The sequence below is a fragment of the Microtus oregoni genome, unplaced genomic scaffold (genome assembly GCF_018167655.1).
Source record: "Microtus oregoni isolate MIOR12 unplaced genomic scaffold, Mior012 000008F_ref0000371, whole genome shotgun sequence".
Classification (NCBI taxonomy): domain Eukaryota; kingdom Metazoa; phylum Chordata; class Mammalia; order Rodentia; family Cricetidae; genus Microtus; species Microtus oregoni.
The window spans coordinates 38,191,129-38,209,616 of record NW_024543067.1 but is presented as its reverse complement, the minus strand read 5'-3'; the positions used below and the strand labels follow the sequence as shown (position 1 = coordinate 38,209,616).

The 18,488-nt window shown below is 46.0% G+C and overlaps 1 protein-coding gene across 8 annotated transcripts in view; it reads right to left on the bottom strand.

The window, feature by feature from the left end:
* Smarca4 (SWI/SNF related, matrix associated, actin dependent regulator of chromatin, subfamily a, member 4) overlaps positions 1-18,488 on the bottom strand; it is a 98,355-nt gene that overhangs the window by 67,335 nt on the left and 12,532 nt on the right. For 7 of the 8 annotated variants that reach the window (XM_041657700.1, XM_041657708.1, XM_041657703.1 and 4 more), the window contains exons 2-9: positions 9,976-10,225; positions 7,897-8,029; positions 6,620-7,024; positions 6,282-6,380; positions 4,910-5,168; positions 3,708-3,834; positions 3,052-3,225; positions 414-587 (exon numbers count right to left, since the gene is read on the bottom strand). In XM_041657700.1, the coding sequence (XP_041513634.1) occupies positions 414-587; positions 3,052-3,225; positions 3,708-3,834; positions 4,910-5,168; positions 6,282-6,380; positions 6,620-7,024; positions 7,897-8,029; positions 9,976-10,197 (1,593 nt within the window). In that variant the 5' untranslated portion in view covers positions 10,198-10,225. Of the gene's footprint in view, positions 1-413; positions 588-3,051; positions 3,226-3,707; positions 3,835-4,909; positions 5,169-6,281; positions 6,381-6,619; positions 7,025-7,896; positions 8,030-9,975; positions 10,229-18,488 lie in introns of all 8 variants that reach the window. The other variant, XM_041657702.1, reaches the window with a different exon arrangement.

Here is an 18,488-nt window from a genome sequence, read left to right as displayed (position 1 = left end):
GTCTCTACTCTGTCTATTCTGTTCCTTTCCAGGGCAAACATGAATCCAATAGAAATTATTTTGCTCCCTTCTATGTCCCTAGAGCAGGTAACAGTATCTGTCCAGTTAGCAGCTACACCATGATGAAACATCGGCTAGATTCATCTGGGTGTAGAGTCTTCATTGTACCTTTCATGGCTCTCAAGAGGCTTAGAGCAGGAGGCAGAGAACTCAGAGCTATCCTGCCCTAACAGTCAGAAGGAATAAAGGTGAAGGCCCACACCTCTGCCTCCCACATCCATGTGGCTCTTCCTTCAGCTCTAATTCTATACACTAAGCCACAGAGTATCTAAGCATAATCCTGGGTGACTACGCCCAGAATCTGCTATACCCAGGACCTGCAGGTGACCAAAATCAAGAAAACAGGTGTATACCATGAGTCTCCGCATTCGCTCCTTCTCGATGCGCTCATTTTCTTTCTTCTGCTCCCGCTCAGTATTTGCATGGTAGGTGGCCACAGCCTTGGTGAGTTTCTGGAGTTTGCCTGTGACTGATCTGTGATATTCCCTGAAGTCCTTTGCATGCTGCAGGATGCTGTTGAGGTACTCCTGCAGAAAAACATCATGGAGGGGTGGCTAAGTTCTAGTTCAGTAAGGCTCAATTGTACCTACAGCTTGTTTAAAGACAAAGGAGTATCTAGAACTGGCTCAGTGGCAGAGCGCTTCTCTTGCATACATAGAGTTTTGGGTTCCATCACTAGCATATCAAAGAAAATGGAGGGGGGGTACCATCCACATAATAAGGCTACTATGTTCAGTTCTGCTTATGACAAAATTTGCTGCTGGCCCTTGTGCAACAATAACAGGGGCTCTTAGACACAACAGTCGAGTGTATCAAGTGAACGCTCACCCCCGTCTCTCTTTTTGTGAGGGAGGGGATAGAGACAGGGTCTACTACATAGCCCTGTCTGTCCTGGAACTCACTATGTGGACCAGCATAGCTTTGAATTCAGAGAACAACTTGCCTCTGCCTCCTGAGTGCTGGGATCACCGGCATATACCACTACACCTGGCCCAAGTAAAACTCTTGCCAAGGGCAACTTGACATTATAAATCAATTTCCAAAACATGTTCCCACCTTTTACTCAGTTGTGCCCCTTCAAGGAACTTATCCTGATATAGCAATACTCCAAGACTGCCAGGGCACCTTTTAACTCTGAAATGTAAAAAGTTAGATACACATCTGAGTGTAGTGTGGTACACACCTATAGTACCATCACTTGGGAGGTAGAGACAAGAGGATCACTGAGTTCCAAGGCATCTGGGCTAAAAGAACCTAACTCAAGAAGGCAAATGTTTTGCTCTGTGTTCCAAATAGGGATTCGGTGACAAAATTTATAGGAAAACTGGGCAATATTCAATAGATGGAGTACAGATCAATTTATCTAAATTCTACTGAAAGGGTAAGTAGTTAACTTTTACCCACTGAGCCATCTCAACAACCCAGGTACTTAACTTCTCATTAATACACATACACAGGTATTTAAACTTCTCATTAATACACAGGCACACACACACACATACACACACATAGATACAATCATAAATAACAAAATGTTAACCATAATTAATACTGAGTATTGATTTTAAATTTTCTTACATGCAGTGCTGGAAATTGAACCTATGGCCATGTGGTGTGTGCTGGGCAAACACTCTATTAATGAGAAACACCCTGGGCTCAGGTTGCCCTAAAATCTGTGATACTTCTACCTTAGTTCCTGGGTATAAAGATTACTTACACCATGGTCATCCTGGAATAAATAGTTATTGTTTTAAAAATGTAGCAACTATGAATAAGAAACCACAGGAAGCTGAGGCAGGACTGTTAAGTTTGAGGCCAGTCTGGGTTACATAGAGAGTATGATAGTCAGGGCTACAAAGCAAGACTGTCTCAAAAATAAATAAACAAAGCTGAAAGATGACTCAGTGGTTAGGAGCACTTGTTGGTCTTGCAGAGGACCTAGGTTCAATTCCCAGAACCCACATGGTGGCTAACAAACATCTGTAACTCTAATTCCCAGGCATATGATGCTCTCCACTTCTGACCTCCTTGGGTACTTGGCATGTATGTGATGTACATATATGCAGGCAAAATAAATATGCATAGGGGCTGGAGAGATGGCTCAGAGGTTAAGAGCATTGCCTTCCAAAGGTCCTGAGTTCAATTCCCAACAACCACATGGTGGCTCACAACCATCTGTAATGAGGTCTGGTGCCCTCTTCTGGCCTGCAGGCATACATGTAGACAGAATATTGGATACAGAATAAATAAATTTAAAAAATGCATAAAATAAACCTAAATCTATTTAAAAATAAATACACAAGAAAACAAATGAGCAGACTGGATTCATTCATAAACCTACTTGACTGTAGATTTTTTTTTTTTTTTTCGAGACAGGGTTTCTCTGTGGTTTTGGTGCCTGTCCTGGAACTAGCTCTTGTAGATCAGGCTGGTCTCGAACTCACAGAGATCCGCCTGCCTCTGCCTCCCAAGTGCTGGGATTAAAGGCGTGCGCCACCACCACCCGGCTTGACTGTAGATTTTCATTTCCTTGATGGACTTTGTAATAACTGAAGTTATTCAGTCTCTTGTGGTTTCCCCTTCCTTGCTCAGAGCAAAAGTCCAAATACTCCATACCGCACAGGGCCCTCACTCACTTTATCCACTACGTCCTATGGCTCACTTTGCTAGCTACCCCGATCCTTGATTCAAGATGAAACAGGGAAGCATGTTCTAGTTCCCACTGCCCCTCCTCAGTCTGGCACCCTCACTCAAGTCTGCTATCTCCCCTCATGAAAACCCCAATGATACCCTTTCACCTTAGGTAGCTCCTTCTTCTCTGTCCTTACTCCTCCTTTCCCACCTCTCATCTGTCCAGAGTGACCACTGCTCATCTTCTCTTTTTGTTTGGCTTGTGTATTGGCACACTGCTGTGCCCAGAGCACTCTTATGCTAAGTCATAGGAAAACTGACTAGAAAGAGTGCACCCCAAAGGCCCTGTGGCAAACACACCTGATGTTTCTGGCGGCGCTTTCGCTCTTGTTCAATCTTCTGCTGCTTCTCCAGCTTCTCAGTGATGCGGGCCTCCCGCAGTGACTGTCGTTTGCTGCGCTTGTAGGCCTTCGCATTGAGGGCTGTCTCTAAAGCTGTATCTCTGCGCATGCACACCACCACCTCCTGGCGCAGCTTTAGGGTAGAAAAGGAGACACTGGCATCAGGCATGATGGGTTTATAATGCCTGTGGTGATGCTTACAAGGGATGACCACATGCTAGGCAGATGATATTGCAACAAACTGCCAGAATGCAGGACACCTGGGAGGTACCACAGGTGAGACAAGCAAAGAGCAGAACATAAGCAATCTGGACTTTTTCACAGCCACACATACAGTTCCTGGGGGATGTGTAAACCTCAGGAAGAGATGCACCGGTATCCTGCCTTCCAGCTGACAACTGCAACCTCAGGAGCCCACACCTGTGTATCCACAGGGTATACACAGCCAGGTCTTGCTGCAGTGTGCACCATGACAGTGAACTAACTCCCCTGAGATCCTAATAGCCCCAACCACACAGGTATCCCAGGTAATATCCTTCCAAGCACTCTCGGAACCCAGCATCCCCACTGTCAGAAAAGGCCGCATAAGCCCAGAGTTGAGGCCATCAGACCCACCTGCCTCTGAAAATTCAGCAACCTAAGGGCCTTGAGTTCAATGGTTGCTTTGGTTCGCAGGTCCCCAGCCAGGGACCCAGGAAGATTTTCAAGTTCCTGAATTCGGTGTGCGATTCGAGCCTGCAGCCTGGGCAGAGACAGGAAAAGGACAAGTGGTGAGGACTATTTGTCTGAAGGAAGTCACCTGGTCTTTAAAGCTAGAGACTATAAAGGATCTGTCCCTCAAAGGAGGCAGACCCAGCCCAGCTGTAAGAGATGATGCCTCAGAAAAGGACAACATTTACAACACAGAACAGATGCAAGCAGTCTCAGAGTGCTCTTGGAAACAGGCCTGCTGGGATCACAGCAAGCCCAGGACCTGATGGTGACTGTACTCACTGGTTTTGAATGCCAAGTTGACACAAGCTTGAATCACCTGGGAAGAGGGACCCTCAACTGCACAACTGCCTTGATCAGATGGGCCAGCCCACTATGGGCGGCTTGAGTCCTAGAAAGTAGGTCTGAGCTATAGAAGAAACTATGCGCTAGAGACCAAGCAGTGTTACTCCACAGTCTTTGCTTCAAGTCCTGTTTGCATTCTTGCCCTGATTTCCCGCAGTAATAGACTGTTACCTGGAAGTCTATGGTGAAATAAACTCTTTTCCTTTCCAAATTGCTGTGGTCAGTATTTTATCACAGCAATAGAAAAGCAAATTAGAAAAGTGACTTAGCTAGGTGCTAATCCCATGTGAGCAACCATGTGAGAGCTGTGACATCAGGCAACCCAGCCCCAGCATAAGACACAGGGCATTGGGATCTATATAGCCCACGGGCATCAATGTTTTGTGTACAGGTTAAGAAGATACCACCCCCTCTTAGTAACCCTGTGTGGGAAAAGTCCCCTACCTATTTTCTTATTTATAGAACACCTATGTGCCAGGGCAGAATATTAGCATTGAACAGAGGTCAAAATGTTGCCTGTTCTCTTGTGGCTCAGTCCCATTAGAAGAATGGCTATAAAGGAATAAAGCAGTAAGCACTCCAGCAATGTCAGAGCACTAAGTGCAAGGAAGAAAGGGAGCAGAACCAGGTTGCTCAGCAGTGAGGTCTGGATGGCCAGAAGTGCACAGCCTGTGGGACAAGAATGAGCCTAAGAAAGAGATGAAAGAACATTCTCTGGTACCTGGCAATCAACACTGGCAGTGTAGTCACTGGGTGCTCACCTGTACTCTCGCTCCTGTAGGATCTCCACAGGGTCCAGGCCCCGGGGCTTCTGGATAGGGGTGATGCGGCTCTGCTTCTGGTGCAGGGGCACCAATGGAGCAGGCTGGGCTGGCTGCCCTGGGGACTGTGTTTGTGGTGGCATCACAGGTGAGGCAGCAGGTGGGACAGCAGGAGGTGCAGGTGAAGGGCGGCCTGTTGGTTGGGGGGGAATCAGCTTCTGTGGGGTGCTTGTGGGGGCAGCAGCATTGGCCATGGGTCCTGGAGAGGCAAGCGGGATATGCTGCTTGAACTCGGGCTGGAGGACTGCTCTTTCAGCCCTCCTACTTCTTACTGGGCCAGAACCTGGACACGCCCATCCTCCAGCCAAGTTCTCCCACACCTCAGACCCCAACCACCCAGTGTTTGGTTTTTCTGTGCTTGGCTTCACAGGGACACCATGCCTGTCTTTCCTCTAAAGTAGTTCACTCCTCCCTTTTAGAAGCTTTGTCTCTGCCATTTCAATTATCCTTGGTCAATGGCAGTCTAAAAATATTAAATGGAAAACTCCAGGAATAAATGATTGCGAGATATCAATTGCATGCTGTTCTAAAGAGCTACACCCAAATTCTACTTCTCCATCATTTACCGCTTCCTCACAACACCATTGTAGAGGCAAGTTCAGAGCACATTGTCCTGAGTGCGCTCCTGCTTACTCTAAGACTGATGTGTTTTATCATTTACTGTTTAATGAATGAAACTTCATCACAGGGAGTGTTTAAAGAAAATACACAGTATACATGGGGTTTGCTGCTATTTGCCCATCAAGTATCCACTGAGTCTTGGATAGCTTCTCTCTCAGATGAAGAGAATTCCACATCCAAACAAACCAGATTTTAATAAACAATGATCCACCATGGACCCCAAGAGAGCAGGCAGGGTCCACTGTCCCAACCCAAATATAGACCCTGAAATATCCAACTAAACTTTTCAAAGACACTTATGAGAGGACAGGGCCAAGGGCACACACAGTCAGCAGACACATCCTCCACTGGGATTGATCTCTACAGAGAAGGAAGCCATGCTAGACACCCTCCTCCCCTAAGCTCAGAAGCATCCTGTCTTGAGCAAGCTTGCCTGTTGTCACAATTAAAGCCAGCCATTCTTCTTGAGTCCCATAGTAGACACATTCCCTGCCTTCCTCTTCTGCTAAACTAAGGAGACTACAGGACAACCTCCACCCACAGGGCAAGTCCTCTGCAGACCCCAACTGAGCCCCACAGAAAAGTCCGAAGCCACTTCTGGGGAAAAGGAATGGAGCCCATCTCTGGGATCCAGCATAGCTCAGGCTCATTACAGGAGGTGGGACATGCCACCAAGAGAAAAGAAACTCACCTTCAGGCCATGGCTTGGGAGGTCCTCCAGGGGGCTGACCAGGCATCCCAGGAGGCACACCTGAGGGTCCTGGAGGAGGCATGTTGGGCCCTCCCATACCTACATTCAAGAAAACAAAGCACCATAAAGGCCACTGTGTTCAAACCTGCTGGCCTACGCTCATGTTAGCTCAGGGAACACACCATAAGGTCCGAGAGAGGGACAAAGCATATTTATCTCGACATAACCCTATCTATCTCAGTAGTCCCAGATAACAACATCTGGGAGGCAGGGATGCCTGCCATTATCATCCACACTCAACACCCTCCCCATTCCAGAGGCAGGGATGTAGGCCTTACCATGGGGTCTACTGTAATTTGGAGGGGCTGGTCCTGGACCAGGCCCAGGGCCAGGGCCAGATCCAGGCCCAGGTCCTGTAGCAGACACTGAGGGTGGAGGTAGTGTTGGCATCTGCTGCTGCATTCCAGGCATTGGCCGCTTGCCTTGCACAGCCATCTGCAGGTGGTCAGGCAATGGCTGGCCTCTGGCCAACATCTTGTAAGCCATTATCTGAGCTCTGAGTTGATGTAGCTGGTTCTGGTTAAATGGGGTTGGGCCTCGGTTTTGCTGCCCCAAGGCCTGGGGGTCAGAACCATCTAATGGGGCCCCTCCTGGCCCAGAGGACATCTGAGGGCCTGAAGATGGGCCACTGGCTGGGACGGGACTGGAGGCATGTTCAGAGCCACCCAGTGGTGAAGGGTAACCTGTAGGGAAAGAAGACTAATTCAGTGGTCACTTGGCAGCACATATACCTATGACTGCTAAATCACATCCACACCACCCGGCATTCCTAGACATAGTAGCCAGGCAACACCACTCTCCTGAGTCAAGCAGCACCTAGAGGGTGGTGGCTAAGTTATAGCCTCAGTCCAGCAGCCAATGTAGCTGTAAGCTTGGATGTTTCAGTAGGATACAGATGATCAATGCAAAGATAAGACCTGCAAACCAAGCTCCATCAAGCCTACCTTCTGGCCAGGCAAACTACCTGGCCATTCCTATGAGGCCCCAGGACCCAGTACCTTGCTTGCTCCCCCTAGAACATGGAGGACCCCACAAGTCACCTACTACAATCTCCTCATGTAGAAAAGTCAGCTTGCGGGGGGCTGGTGGGATGGCTCAGTGGTTAAGAGCACTGACTGCTCCTCCAGAGGACCCGGGTTCAATTCCCAGCACCCACATGGCAGCTCGCAGCTGTCTGTAGCTCCAGTTCAAGAGAATCTGACATCATTATACCAATGCGCATGAAATAAAGTTAAATAAAGTTTTAAAAAAAAAGTCAGCTTGTCTAAGGCAAGGTCCTGAGGCAACACTGGAGTTGCTAGCCCGCAGGCCCCACCATGCTAAGCCCTGATCTCAAATACCATGCTGATCAGCCATCTCTGTTCCACCAGTTCAGTCTTCGAGGCCTGCTTAAGGCAAGAGACTACACAGAGCACCTCACCTGGGAGGCCCCAGGCAAGCCCTCCCCACAGCTCAGCTGTCCTAGCTGTCCTCGAAATTCCCACGGAAGAAAGTACACTGTGGGCTGCAGGTGTATGAACAACAGGAAGCAGAAAGGGACCTAGACAGACTGTACCTTGGGAATGCTGGTCCATGGGACTAGGTGGGGGTCCCATACCTGTGTGGGCCCCTGACCGCATGCCCATCCCTTTCATCTGGTTGTATCGTGGGTCATCAGGCATGCCCTTCTCATGCATCGACTCCATAGGCTATGAGAAGTGAAAGGACACAGGTCAGTCAAGTACAGCAAGAGGCAGCCGAGCAAAGTACCATCAGGAAGACCACACAGAGGTCGACCTAAGGGGGCCATAAGGCTAGCTCTGAGGCACAGACACCACAGCTTCTGGGTGTCAGGACAAGAGAGACAAAATCAAGCTGTTGGAGAAGGTGACTACTTAGGCATGGAGCTCTCTTCTAAGCCAGTGAGAACCACAAAGAAAGCATTCATGCCACAGCTCCCAGCAGGATTGTCCTGGCTCATTACTCCCTGTGCCAAGAAGCATGGCTGCAAACCTAGGGCTAAAGTCCTCATCCTTGGAGACTATAAATCAAAGGGACATACGAACAGGTCTGCACACAGACTGGACAACAGTGAGATACCAGATGCTCCACTATCCTCAATAGCTGCCTGCCAGCTTGGAAAGAAGCTATTGCAGAGGTATCCTGCCACTGAGCAGAGCACAATAAAACAGGATCCTTGCATTGTAGAGGGGAGGCTGACACATGGCACCTTTGGGAGTGGGCATACCTCCCAGGGAAATGGCTACAGCAGCCGGTTATAGAGGGGCATTGCTTAAGAACCCTCTGTGAACTGGGCCTGGTTAACAAGCATCCTGCTCTGCAAAAAACTCACAGACGAACATGTGATGAAGCAGAGTGACACAAAACCACTGTTCAGTACAGCTGTAACAAAGGAAGCTGGGACAGGGACATAGGGGCAGCTTCCTATGGGTCCATAGGTACACACCCCAAGGCCATAGGCAGGCCCCCAAGACTGTTCATGTTGAACAACAGCCTTGCTCCAGCATAGGAGGAGCTGTGTCGGTGAGGTGCTGTCATCCAGGACTCCTGTCAGAGGTAGTAGAACATGTGAGCAATGCTAGGAGAAGAAAGATAGGGAGAGGGGATGTGGCTGACATGCTGCAGGAGTCCGTAAACCAGAAGGTGGGCTTGTGCATATGCCCCACAGCTTCCTTCACAGAAGGAAAAGGGCAAAGCAAATGCTATACTACTAAGACAACAGAAAATAGTCCGGAAAATAGGGAGCCAGAGAAGGGGATGTATTGGAAGCAGAGCACAGTTAGCACACAAGGACAACCCAAAAAGAGGGATGAGACAGGCAAGGGAGGGCCTTCCTCATTTGTGGATAGGGATCAACCCAAACCGAGTTGCAGAGGTGTAAGCAAACACAAGGAAGACCCTGCAGGGAGGCAGAGCAGTTGACAAAGCTGCCATGGTGAAGCCTAGTGCAGCTTCAACTTTATCTTCTCACACTCTCACCTCCATGGGCTCAGATTATTACTCGCAGCCAGCTCTAAGAGGAGGCCCAGGTAGTAGGACAGAGAGTTACTTGGCAGCCTTGCTGGCAAATTTACAAAGTGGGAAGAAGGCAGTCCAGAGCCTAGATTCAGTAGCAGGTTGAGCACTCAGCACTGCTTCAAGCATGCAGGCTACCAGTGCAGTCAGGAGAGAAGCCTCAGCCGGGCGGTAACGGCACACGCCTTTAATCCCAGCACTACGTAGGCAGAGGCAGGCAGATCTCTGTGAGTTCAAAGCCAGTTCTAGGACAGGAGCCAAAGCTACAAAGAAACTCTGGCTTTAAAAAAAAGAAGGAAGAGAAGGAAAGCCTAAGCCTCCTCTAAAGATCTGGGAATCCCTTTATTAACAAAAGAAAGCTCTGGCACACTGTTCCCTAACAAGTATGGGAAATGTAGGGTGGATGGCTGCTCAGCCTCCTGGCTCAGGACAACTGTCTGATCCCTTTGTTCACAGGAGCAGACAGGGTGGGAATCTGAACCAAGCCAAGTCACCTCCACAAAAATCTGTCCCTTCTAGCCTGCAGGGGAGGCTCCCGCAGCCTTGTATGGAACACCAAGGTCCCAAGCTCAGGCAAGTCTCGAGAAAAGAGTACCAAATGAGAGCACAGCATGCCTACCTTATGCATCTGGTGCATGTTGTCCTGAGGGTATCCTCCAGGCCCCTGGGTAGGCATGGGATGTCCTGCTGAAGGGGGTCCTGGGCTAGGCCCCATCATACTGTGGGCAGAGCCTGGTGAAGGGCCAGGGCTAGGGCCTAGCATTGCACCAGGTGAGGGGCCAGGGCCTGGGGAAGGGCCAGGCCGAGGAGTTCCACCCAGGGGCGGGTCTGGAGTGGACATCTTCACAAGAGCTGTAGGCAGTAGTCTCCTGCTGGAAAGAAATCCTGGTCATCCTGGGATCTGGGACATCAGTTCAGTAGGTCAAGAACAACAAAGAAGGGCCCAGAGGCCAGCCAGAACCAACCAGTCCGCAGTGCCCCACGCTGCAAGCCCTATCCAAACCTCTGTTCCAAATCCTTCTTCTATTGCTTTTGGAGAAAACACTGTATCTCAGGAAGAGAAATCAGATCAGAAAGGAGGACATGATGCTGCAGGTTCATCTCCCCAGCAATAGGAAGGCAGAGGAACTCTGGTCTACATAACAAGTGGGTCAGTCATCCAGGGCAAGTGGTGTGGGTACTGTACCAGCTTTATCTAAATATCACATGATGGTTAAAGAACAGACAGGAGGGCCAGGTGGTGGTGGCGCACACCTTTAATCCCAGCACTTGGGAGGCAGAGGCAGGCAGATATCTGTGAGTTTGAGGCCAACCTGGACTACAAGAGCTAGCTCCAGGACAGGCTCCAAAGCTACAGAGAAACACTGTCTTGGAAAAAAAAACAAAAAACAAAAACAAACAAACAAATGACAGGAGGACCAATGGAACCGTATAAGACCTGAATATCAATCCACACACCTTCAAACACCTGATTTTTGACAAAGCAGCAAAAATTATCAAATGGAAAAAAGAAAGCATACTTAACAAATGGTGCTGCCATAACTGGTCATCAACATGTAGAAGAATGAAAAGAGACCCATATCTATCTCCATGCACGAAACTCAAGTCCAAATGGATCAAAGACCTCAACATAAAGTCAGCCACACTGAACCTTATAGAAGAGAAAGTGGAAAGTACACTTGAACGCACTGGCACAGGAGACCACTTCCTAAATATAACTCCAGTAGCACAGACACAAGAGAAACAATAAATGGGACCTCCTGAAGCTGAAAAGCTTCTATGAAGTGAAGGACATGGTCAACAAGACAAAACGTCAGCCTACAGAATGGGAAAAGATCTTTACTAACCCCACATCAGACAGAGGACTGATCTCCAAAATATACAAAGAACTCAAGAAATTGGACACCAAAAGATCACATAATCCAATAAAAAAAAAATGGAGTACAGACCTAAACAGAGAACTCTCAACAGAGGAATCCAAAATGGCTGAAAGACACTTAAGGAAATGTTTAACATCCTTAGTCATCAGAGAAATCCAAATCAAAATAACTCTGAGATTCCATCTTACACCTATAAGAATGGCCAAGATCAAAAACACTGATGACAACTTATGCTGAAGAGGTTGTGAGGTAAAGGGAACACTTGTGCATTGCTGGTGGGAGTGCAAGCTGGTGCAGCCCCTTTGGATGTCAGTGTGGCGATGTCTCAGAAAATTAGGAAACAACCTTCCTCAAGACCCAGTAATACCACTTTTGGGTATATACCCAAAAGATGCTCAATCATGCCACAAGGACATGTGCTCAACTATGTTCATAGCAGCTTTGTTTGTCATAGACAGAACCTGGAAACAACCTAAATGCCCCTCTATAGAAGAATGGATAAGGGAAATGTGGTACCAAGGAGAATGTGGTACATTTACACAGCAGAAATAGATAACAACATATTGAATTTTACAGGCAATTAGATGGAGCTAGAAAACACTGAGTGAGGTAACCCAGACACAGAAAGACAATTATCACATGTACTCACTCATAAGTGTTTTTTAAACATAAAGCGAAGAAAACCAGCCTACAAATCACAATCCCAGAAAACCTAGACAACAATGAGGACCCTAAGAGAGACATACATAGATCTAATCTACATGGGTAGTAGAAAAAGACAAAATCTCCTGAGTAAATTGGGAGCATGGGGACCTTAGGAGAGGGTTAAAGGGGAGGGGAGAAGTAGGGAGAGGGCAGAGAAAAATGCAGAGCTCAACAAAAATCAATTTAAAAAAAATAAAAAACAAAAAACAAAACAAAACAAGAAACAGACTGATGAATCTGATCTGGGTGTGATCAATAACTACACTTAGAGGTTACACTGATGTGGTCAGAAGGAGAATATCCTCCCCTTGCATCAAAGATCAACTGGGTCCCAGGAGACTATCTGGGGCATCATCTGTTCTCTTATTCAGGGAGGTCATAGAGACAGACAGAAACACAAACAGAAAGAAAGACAAATACACACCATCAATGAGCTCTAACCACCATCCAGCCCACAGAGAAGAGAAGTCAGCACAAAAGGAAAATTCCCTCTATACTTTTAAGCAAAGCCACAGTCAGGTCCCATGGCTTTATTCCCAGCACTCAGGAAGCAGAGACAGGTGGATATCTCTGAGTTTGAGGCCAGCCTGGTCTACACAGTTCCAGACCAGCCAGGGTGACATAGTGATCCTGTTTCAAACAATAATAGCAGCAACAGCAGTTGCAGGAAGAGGAAGAAAAGAAAAAAGAAAAAGAAAAATGCTGCCCAGATATAAGACTTCAGACCTTGGCTCACTAAAACACCTACCTACAGCCGCGAGAGACAGGTTGGCTGCTATTTTAACCTAAAAGTTAAATGATGACTAAACTTCCCTCTCCCTCTCTAGAAGCCATCTGGGAAGAACATCACACACAGCTATCAAAGTGCCTGAAAGCTTATCTTCAGTTCATCACTCGAGAGATGATGGAGGAAGGTCATTGGTTAAATAAAAAGAAACTGCTTGGCCCTCATTGGTTAGAAGATAGGTGGGAGGAGTAAACAGAACAGAACGCTGGGAGGAAGAGGAAGTGAGCTCAGACTCCACAGCTCTCCTCTCGGGAGCAGAGGCCTCAGAGAGATGCCATGCCCCGCTCCCAGGCAGACGCATGCTATGAAGCTCCGACCCAGGATGGACATAGGCTAGAATCTTCCCGGTAAGACCGGTGCTACAGTTTATTAGAAATGGGTTGATCGGGATATCAGAATTAGCCAGTAAGGGCTAGATAGAAATGGGCCAAGCAGTGTTTAAACGAATACAGTTTGTGTGTTGTTATTTCGGGCATAAGCTAGCCAGGCGGCTGGGGTGCTGGGAACGCAGCCCCGCCGCCCCTATTACTACAGAGAGATATCTTAGAGACCACAGAAAAACTGGGAGCAGGCTATTGGGAGCCCATTAAGTAAGAGATTTTAATAGGCCAGGTGGCGTTGGCGCAAGCCATTAATCCCAGCACTCGGGTGGCTGAGGCAGGCGAATCTCTGTGAGTTTGAAGCCAGCCTGGTCGACAGAACAAGTTCCAGGACAGGACCCAAAACTACAGAGAAACCATCTTGGGAAAAGAGAGAGAGAGAGAGATTGAGATTGACCGAGAGTCTAATAGGGAGCAGGAGAGATGGCTCAAGTTTAGAGTACTTGTTCTCTTACAGAAGACTAGAGTTTGATTCCCAGCACCCAATGGAAGTTTTTTTTGTTTGTTTGTTTTGCTTTGTTTTATAAACAGGGTTTCTTTGTGTAACAGTCCTGGCTGTCCAGTCCCTTGTAGACCAGGCTAACCTCAAACTCACACAGATCCACTTGCCTCTCTCTCTGCCTTCCTAGTGCTGGGATTAAAGGCGTGCACCACCACCCAGCTCAATGGAAGTATTTATTTATTTATTTATTTATTATGTATATAGTGTTCTGGGCACCAGGTCTCAGATCTCATTATAATGGGTGTGAGCTATCATGTGGTTGCTGGGAATTGAACTCAGGACCTCCAGAACAGCAGTCAGTTCTCTTAACCTCTGAGCCATCTCTCCAGCCCTCAATGGAAGTTCTTAATCATCCCTAACCAAGTTCCAGAGGCTCTGATGCCCTCCTCTGACTTCCTTGTGCAGCAGCACGCACATGGTATACAAGCATACATGCAGATAGACAAAACACTCATATGCATTAATCTCCTTAGTCTGGCTTCTCCTGGCTGTCTGGCCTTGTCCCACTATCGCTCTTGTCTTCACTCCTCCCTCTCACCCTTCTCCAGGCACCAGTTAAGAACTTCCTTCCCGGGCTGGAGAGATGGCTCAGTGGTTAAGAGCATTGCCTGATCTTCCAGAGGTCCTGAGTTCAATTCCCAGCAACCACATGGTGGCTCACAACCATCTGTAATGAGGTCTGGTGCCCTCTTCTGGCCTGCAGACATACACACAGACAGAATATTGTATGCATATTCCCTTACACACTTGGCTCTTACACAAGTGAAACTACCAATGCACTTCTGGGATCACTGATGCAGAACCACTGGGGTACCCTGACTGCCACTATTGGGGTTCAAATAAAGTCTTGTGGGAGATATAATCAATTTGTGACATGGGCACACGAACATCTACTGCTGATCTTTCTTGATAAGAGAATTTGGAATGACAACAAATGAGAAAGAACATAGGAATGTCTGCAACCTTCCTCAGTTTCTAGAGAACAGTTACCATAAATGATGTTCCATAACCTCAGATCTGCTTTTCTTAAGACAAATAGCACCGCTGTGCTTTATATAACCTTGAACTTGGTGCTTTGTAAAGCAGGCTTCTCTGCTAAACTGAAAACTCTGTAACTCTGTTATCAAAGAGCTGTAATTTTTAAAAAAAGTCTTTTGCCAATTGCACTTCAGTGGTTGGTTGCCATTTGAACACTTGGTTTCCTGCTTCCCTTCTTGTGACTTAAATCAGGATTTGGCCAACCTCTCCAGCCACTCCCAGCCCCATTCACCTGGAGGATGTCAGATGAGCTGTCATTGCGATTTCATAAGAGCAGTTAGGGTTACCTCTTCAAAGGGTGGAGATGATGAAAACAGGAGATAAAATTTGGCCAGCAATATATGATAAAAAGACCCCAAATAAAGTAACGAGTTTCTCTCTTGACTAAAAGCCATAAAAGTCTTTGGGCACCTTAAAGCCTCCTCTCCTTGCCAAAACAGAGATGTCACAAGTATTTTAGGTGCCCTAATCTCTGACCTGGTTCCTAAATGAAAGGTTACATCTGTTGTGGACTATCCCTTTACACTGTGTGAAGATGTATCACAGTGACTGGTTTAATAAAGAATTGAAAAAAAAATAAAGAGTTAAATGGCCATTAGCTGGGCAGAAAGAGGTTAGGTGGGACTTCTGGGGACAGAGAAGAGAGCTCTGTGAAGAAGAAAGGAGGAGTTGCCAGCAGAGGCACAAGTAAAAGCCACGAGTAACGTAGCAAGACCCAGATGAGTAGAAATGGGTTAATTGAAGTTTTAAGAGCTAATGGGATAAGCCTAAGCTATAGGCCGAGCTTTCATATTAAGTCTCCATGTCATTTTTTGTGAGCTGGAGACCCAAAGAAATATCCATCTATAAATGACATCTAACATGGAGGCTCAACTATTCAAACATAGGGACTGAGAAAGAAAAAAAAAAAAGGCGGGCGGTGGTGGGACACGCCTTTAATCCTTAACCCCAGCACTTGGCAGAAGCAGGCGGATCTCTTTGAGTTCGAGGCCAGCATGGTCTACAGGAGCTAGTTCCAGGACAGGTTCTAAAACTACAGTGAAACCCTGTCTTGAAAAAAAATTTTTTCTGGACAAAGAGCCTAGTCCTACAGTCCTGCAGTCTCTCAGGTAGGCTGGTGCTTAGTGGCATATAAAGGTGTGGCTACCTGCTGCTGCCTGTGGGCTGAGCCACCATAATGGTGACTGACTAGCAATTTAAGAGTTGTCTCATGTGACCAAAGAACACTGCAGATGCTTAGTAAGGACAAATTCAGATGGGGGAGGGGGGGAACACCCTAAACAGGTTACAATGTATTTAAAATTATGAGTAGGCTTAAAGAAAAGAAAATGGGTATAGACAGCCATAGGAGAAAAAGCTGATAAAGTCTTTAAAGAGAGAAGAAAATAATATAGAAAGCATAAGCCATGCAAAGATGAAAAATGCAGTGTCTGGGCTGGAGAGATGGCTCAGTGGTTAAGAGCATTGCCTGCTCTTCCAAAGGTCCTGAGTTCAATTCCCAGCAACCACATGGTGGCTCACAACCATCTATAAAGAGGTCTGGCGCCCTCTTCTGGCCTTCAGGCATACCGACAGAATATTGTATACATAATAAATAAATAAATGAATATTTTTTAAAAAAAAAAAAGAAAAATGCAGTTTCTAAATCCTATACGGTGTTGTGTTAATTTTGAATTTTTTGAAAGCTAATGAACAAGAAATGACACCTGCTGAGACACACTGGGTTGTAGAAGAGACTGCTGCGTTAAACCAGCCTAGACACTATAGGGATGCCTCAATTTAGAAGTCAAAAAATGTATTGCTTTGAGAAACAGGTTATACTTCTGTTTCCACAGAAAATGAAACACTGGATTTGTACAAGGTTAAAGAGGATCAGGTTTGATCAGGGGAGCCCCCTCTGAAAATCCTGGTTACATACCTAAGAAATAAACCTAAAAAAAAAAAAAAACAAACAAACAAAAAAAAAAACTACAAGACAGGTGATATATAATTTACCTGCTCAAGCATAAAACAAAAAATTCTGTTCACACATATGTACGTTACCTTTGAAAGATTGTGTGTTTTCAGAGCAAGGGGAACAGACACCTATGAAAATGGGCGGCTCAGGGGATCCAGCCTCTCACAGTGCCTCTGTTGCACTTTCCTCAGAGTTCTACATCCAGAACAGCTTCAAAGCTGCTGGCTGAGATAGTTCAGCCTCACAGACTTCTCCAGCCAGACTTCAGATAAGCCCTACATTTTCCCAACACACTGAGACTGGCCAAAATCTAGCTCTCCCAGGACCTGACAATTAACTCAGTTTTCTCAGGATCCCCCAATGATGTCATTGCCCACAAACAACAGGAAGCAGTCTAGAGAACACAATGCCCACATTCCCAAGACATGGGGTGGATGGTTTTAGGTTATTCAATGATTTATTGATGTTTGTCTCATTTAGGGGGGTTGGTTACAAATTATTACTGATCATGGTTAGGGAAAAAGCTAACAAAGATTAGTTTCAGGGATCACTTTCTGAAGGGAAAAAGGAGGATATAGTATAAAAATATGGGATAAAAGGGTGGGTTGTTAATGTACTTTTGAACAACCACTGGTTTCAAATATTTTACACTGGTATGAATTTTTGTATACTGATATAAAGTTAAGATTATTTTGGTTATACTGTGTATGTTTCTACTCCTGTTTAAGGTAGTGTACCTATACAACACATTTTAAAATGTAAACTTTTAATCCCTAAAAGCTATTTAGGATAATAAAGAAATACAGGTTAATAAGTCTACCAAACCTAGTCATGTTAGATATGTTTTCAAGGTCAAACAGAGATATATTTTAGATAGATCAGGTGATCTTCAAACACTTCACCCCTTCAAAATTACTGCTTCACAGAAAAATCTGTCATATATTCTTGTGAAATACCCCTTTACACTGTGTAATAAAAATTTTTTAAGCCATGAGAAAGTAATTTCTTTGTAGCCACCCATCCAAAAACATTATTGTAACAACTCTGCAACTTGAGACAGCACCTGAGATACAATGATACAATTCTCTTTTGTCTAAATCACCTTTCCTGATGATACAGCAATACAGTCTTAACACAGACACTTAGAGAAGTGGGGGAGGGAATCAAAAGTCCTTTGATCCCAAACCTTGCCTTCAGTTGGTTGGAGAAACTATCTCAGGAAGAGAAATCAGACCAGAAAGTAGGGCATGGTGGCCCATCACACTTCCCAGGGTCAGCCACAGGGTTGGGAGTGAAGAGGGCTGGTGGCTCCTCAGGTGCATGGGATATGAGTAGGCACAGGCCAGCAGGGCGGCTGCCAGGACCTCCTGGTGTACCCTTCAAAACAGCATTTCTCAGCACATAATAGGCCAGCTTTCTTACAGTTTATTTCCCTATGGCTGATTTTATTAATTAAACCTTCAACACAGGAATTTGAATGGCTCTGTAAGGTCAGCCAGGGCTACATAGTGAGAGTTTGTCAAGAAAAAAACAAACAAACAAACAAAAAAACCCATTGGCTGTACAAATACGAGGACCAGAGTTCAAATCCACAGCACCTATGTAAAAAGCTAGGCATGGCTGTGTATGCCTGTAATACATTAATAATAAATTAGTAATAAAGCATTAGAAGATGAAGACGAGTTGATTAGCTTAAAAAAAAAAAACAAGCTTCAGATTCAGTGAGAGACCATTAGTTCAGGTTTATTCTAGGTCTCAGAATAAAGAATCAGTCTGGGAAACTGTCTTCAAAAAAACAAAACAAAAAAAAAATTAAGAATTTCAATCTACAAGGATGAGATAGATTTTTTTTTTCTAAGTAGTGGATAAAAAGTCCAAACTGC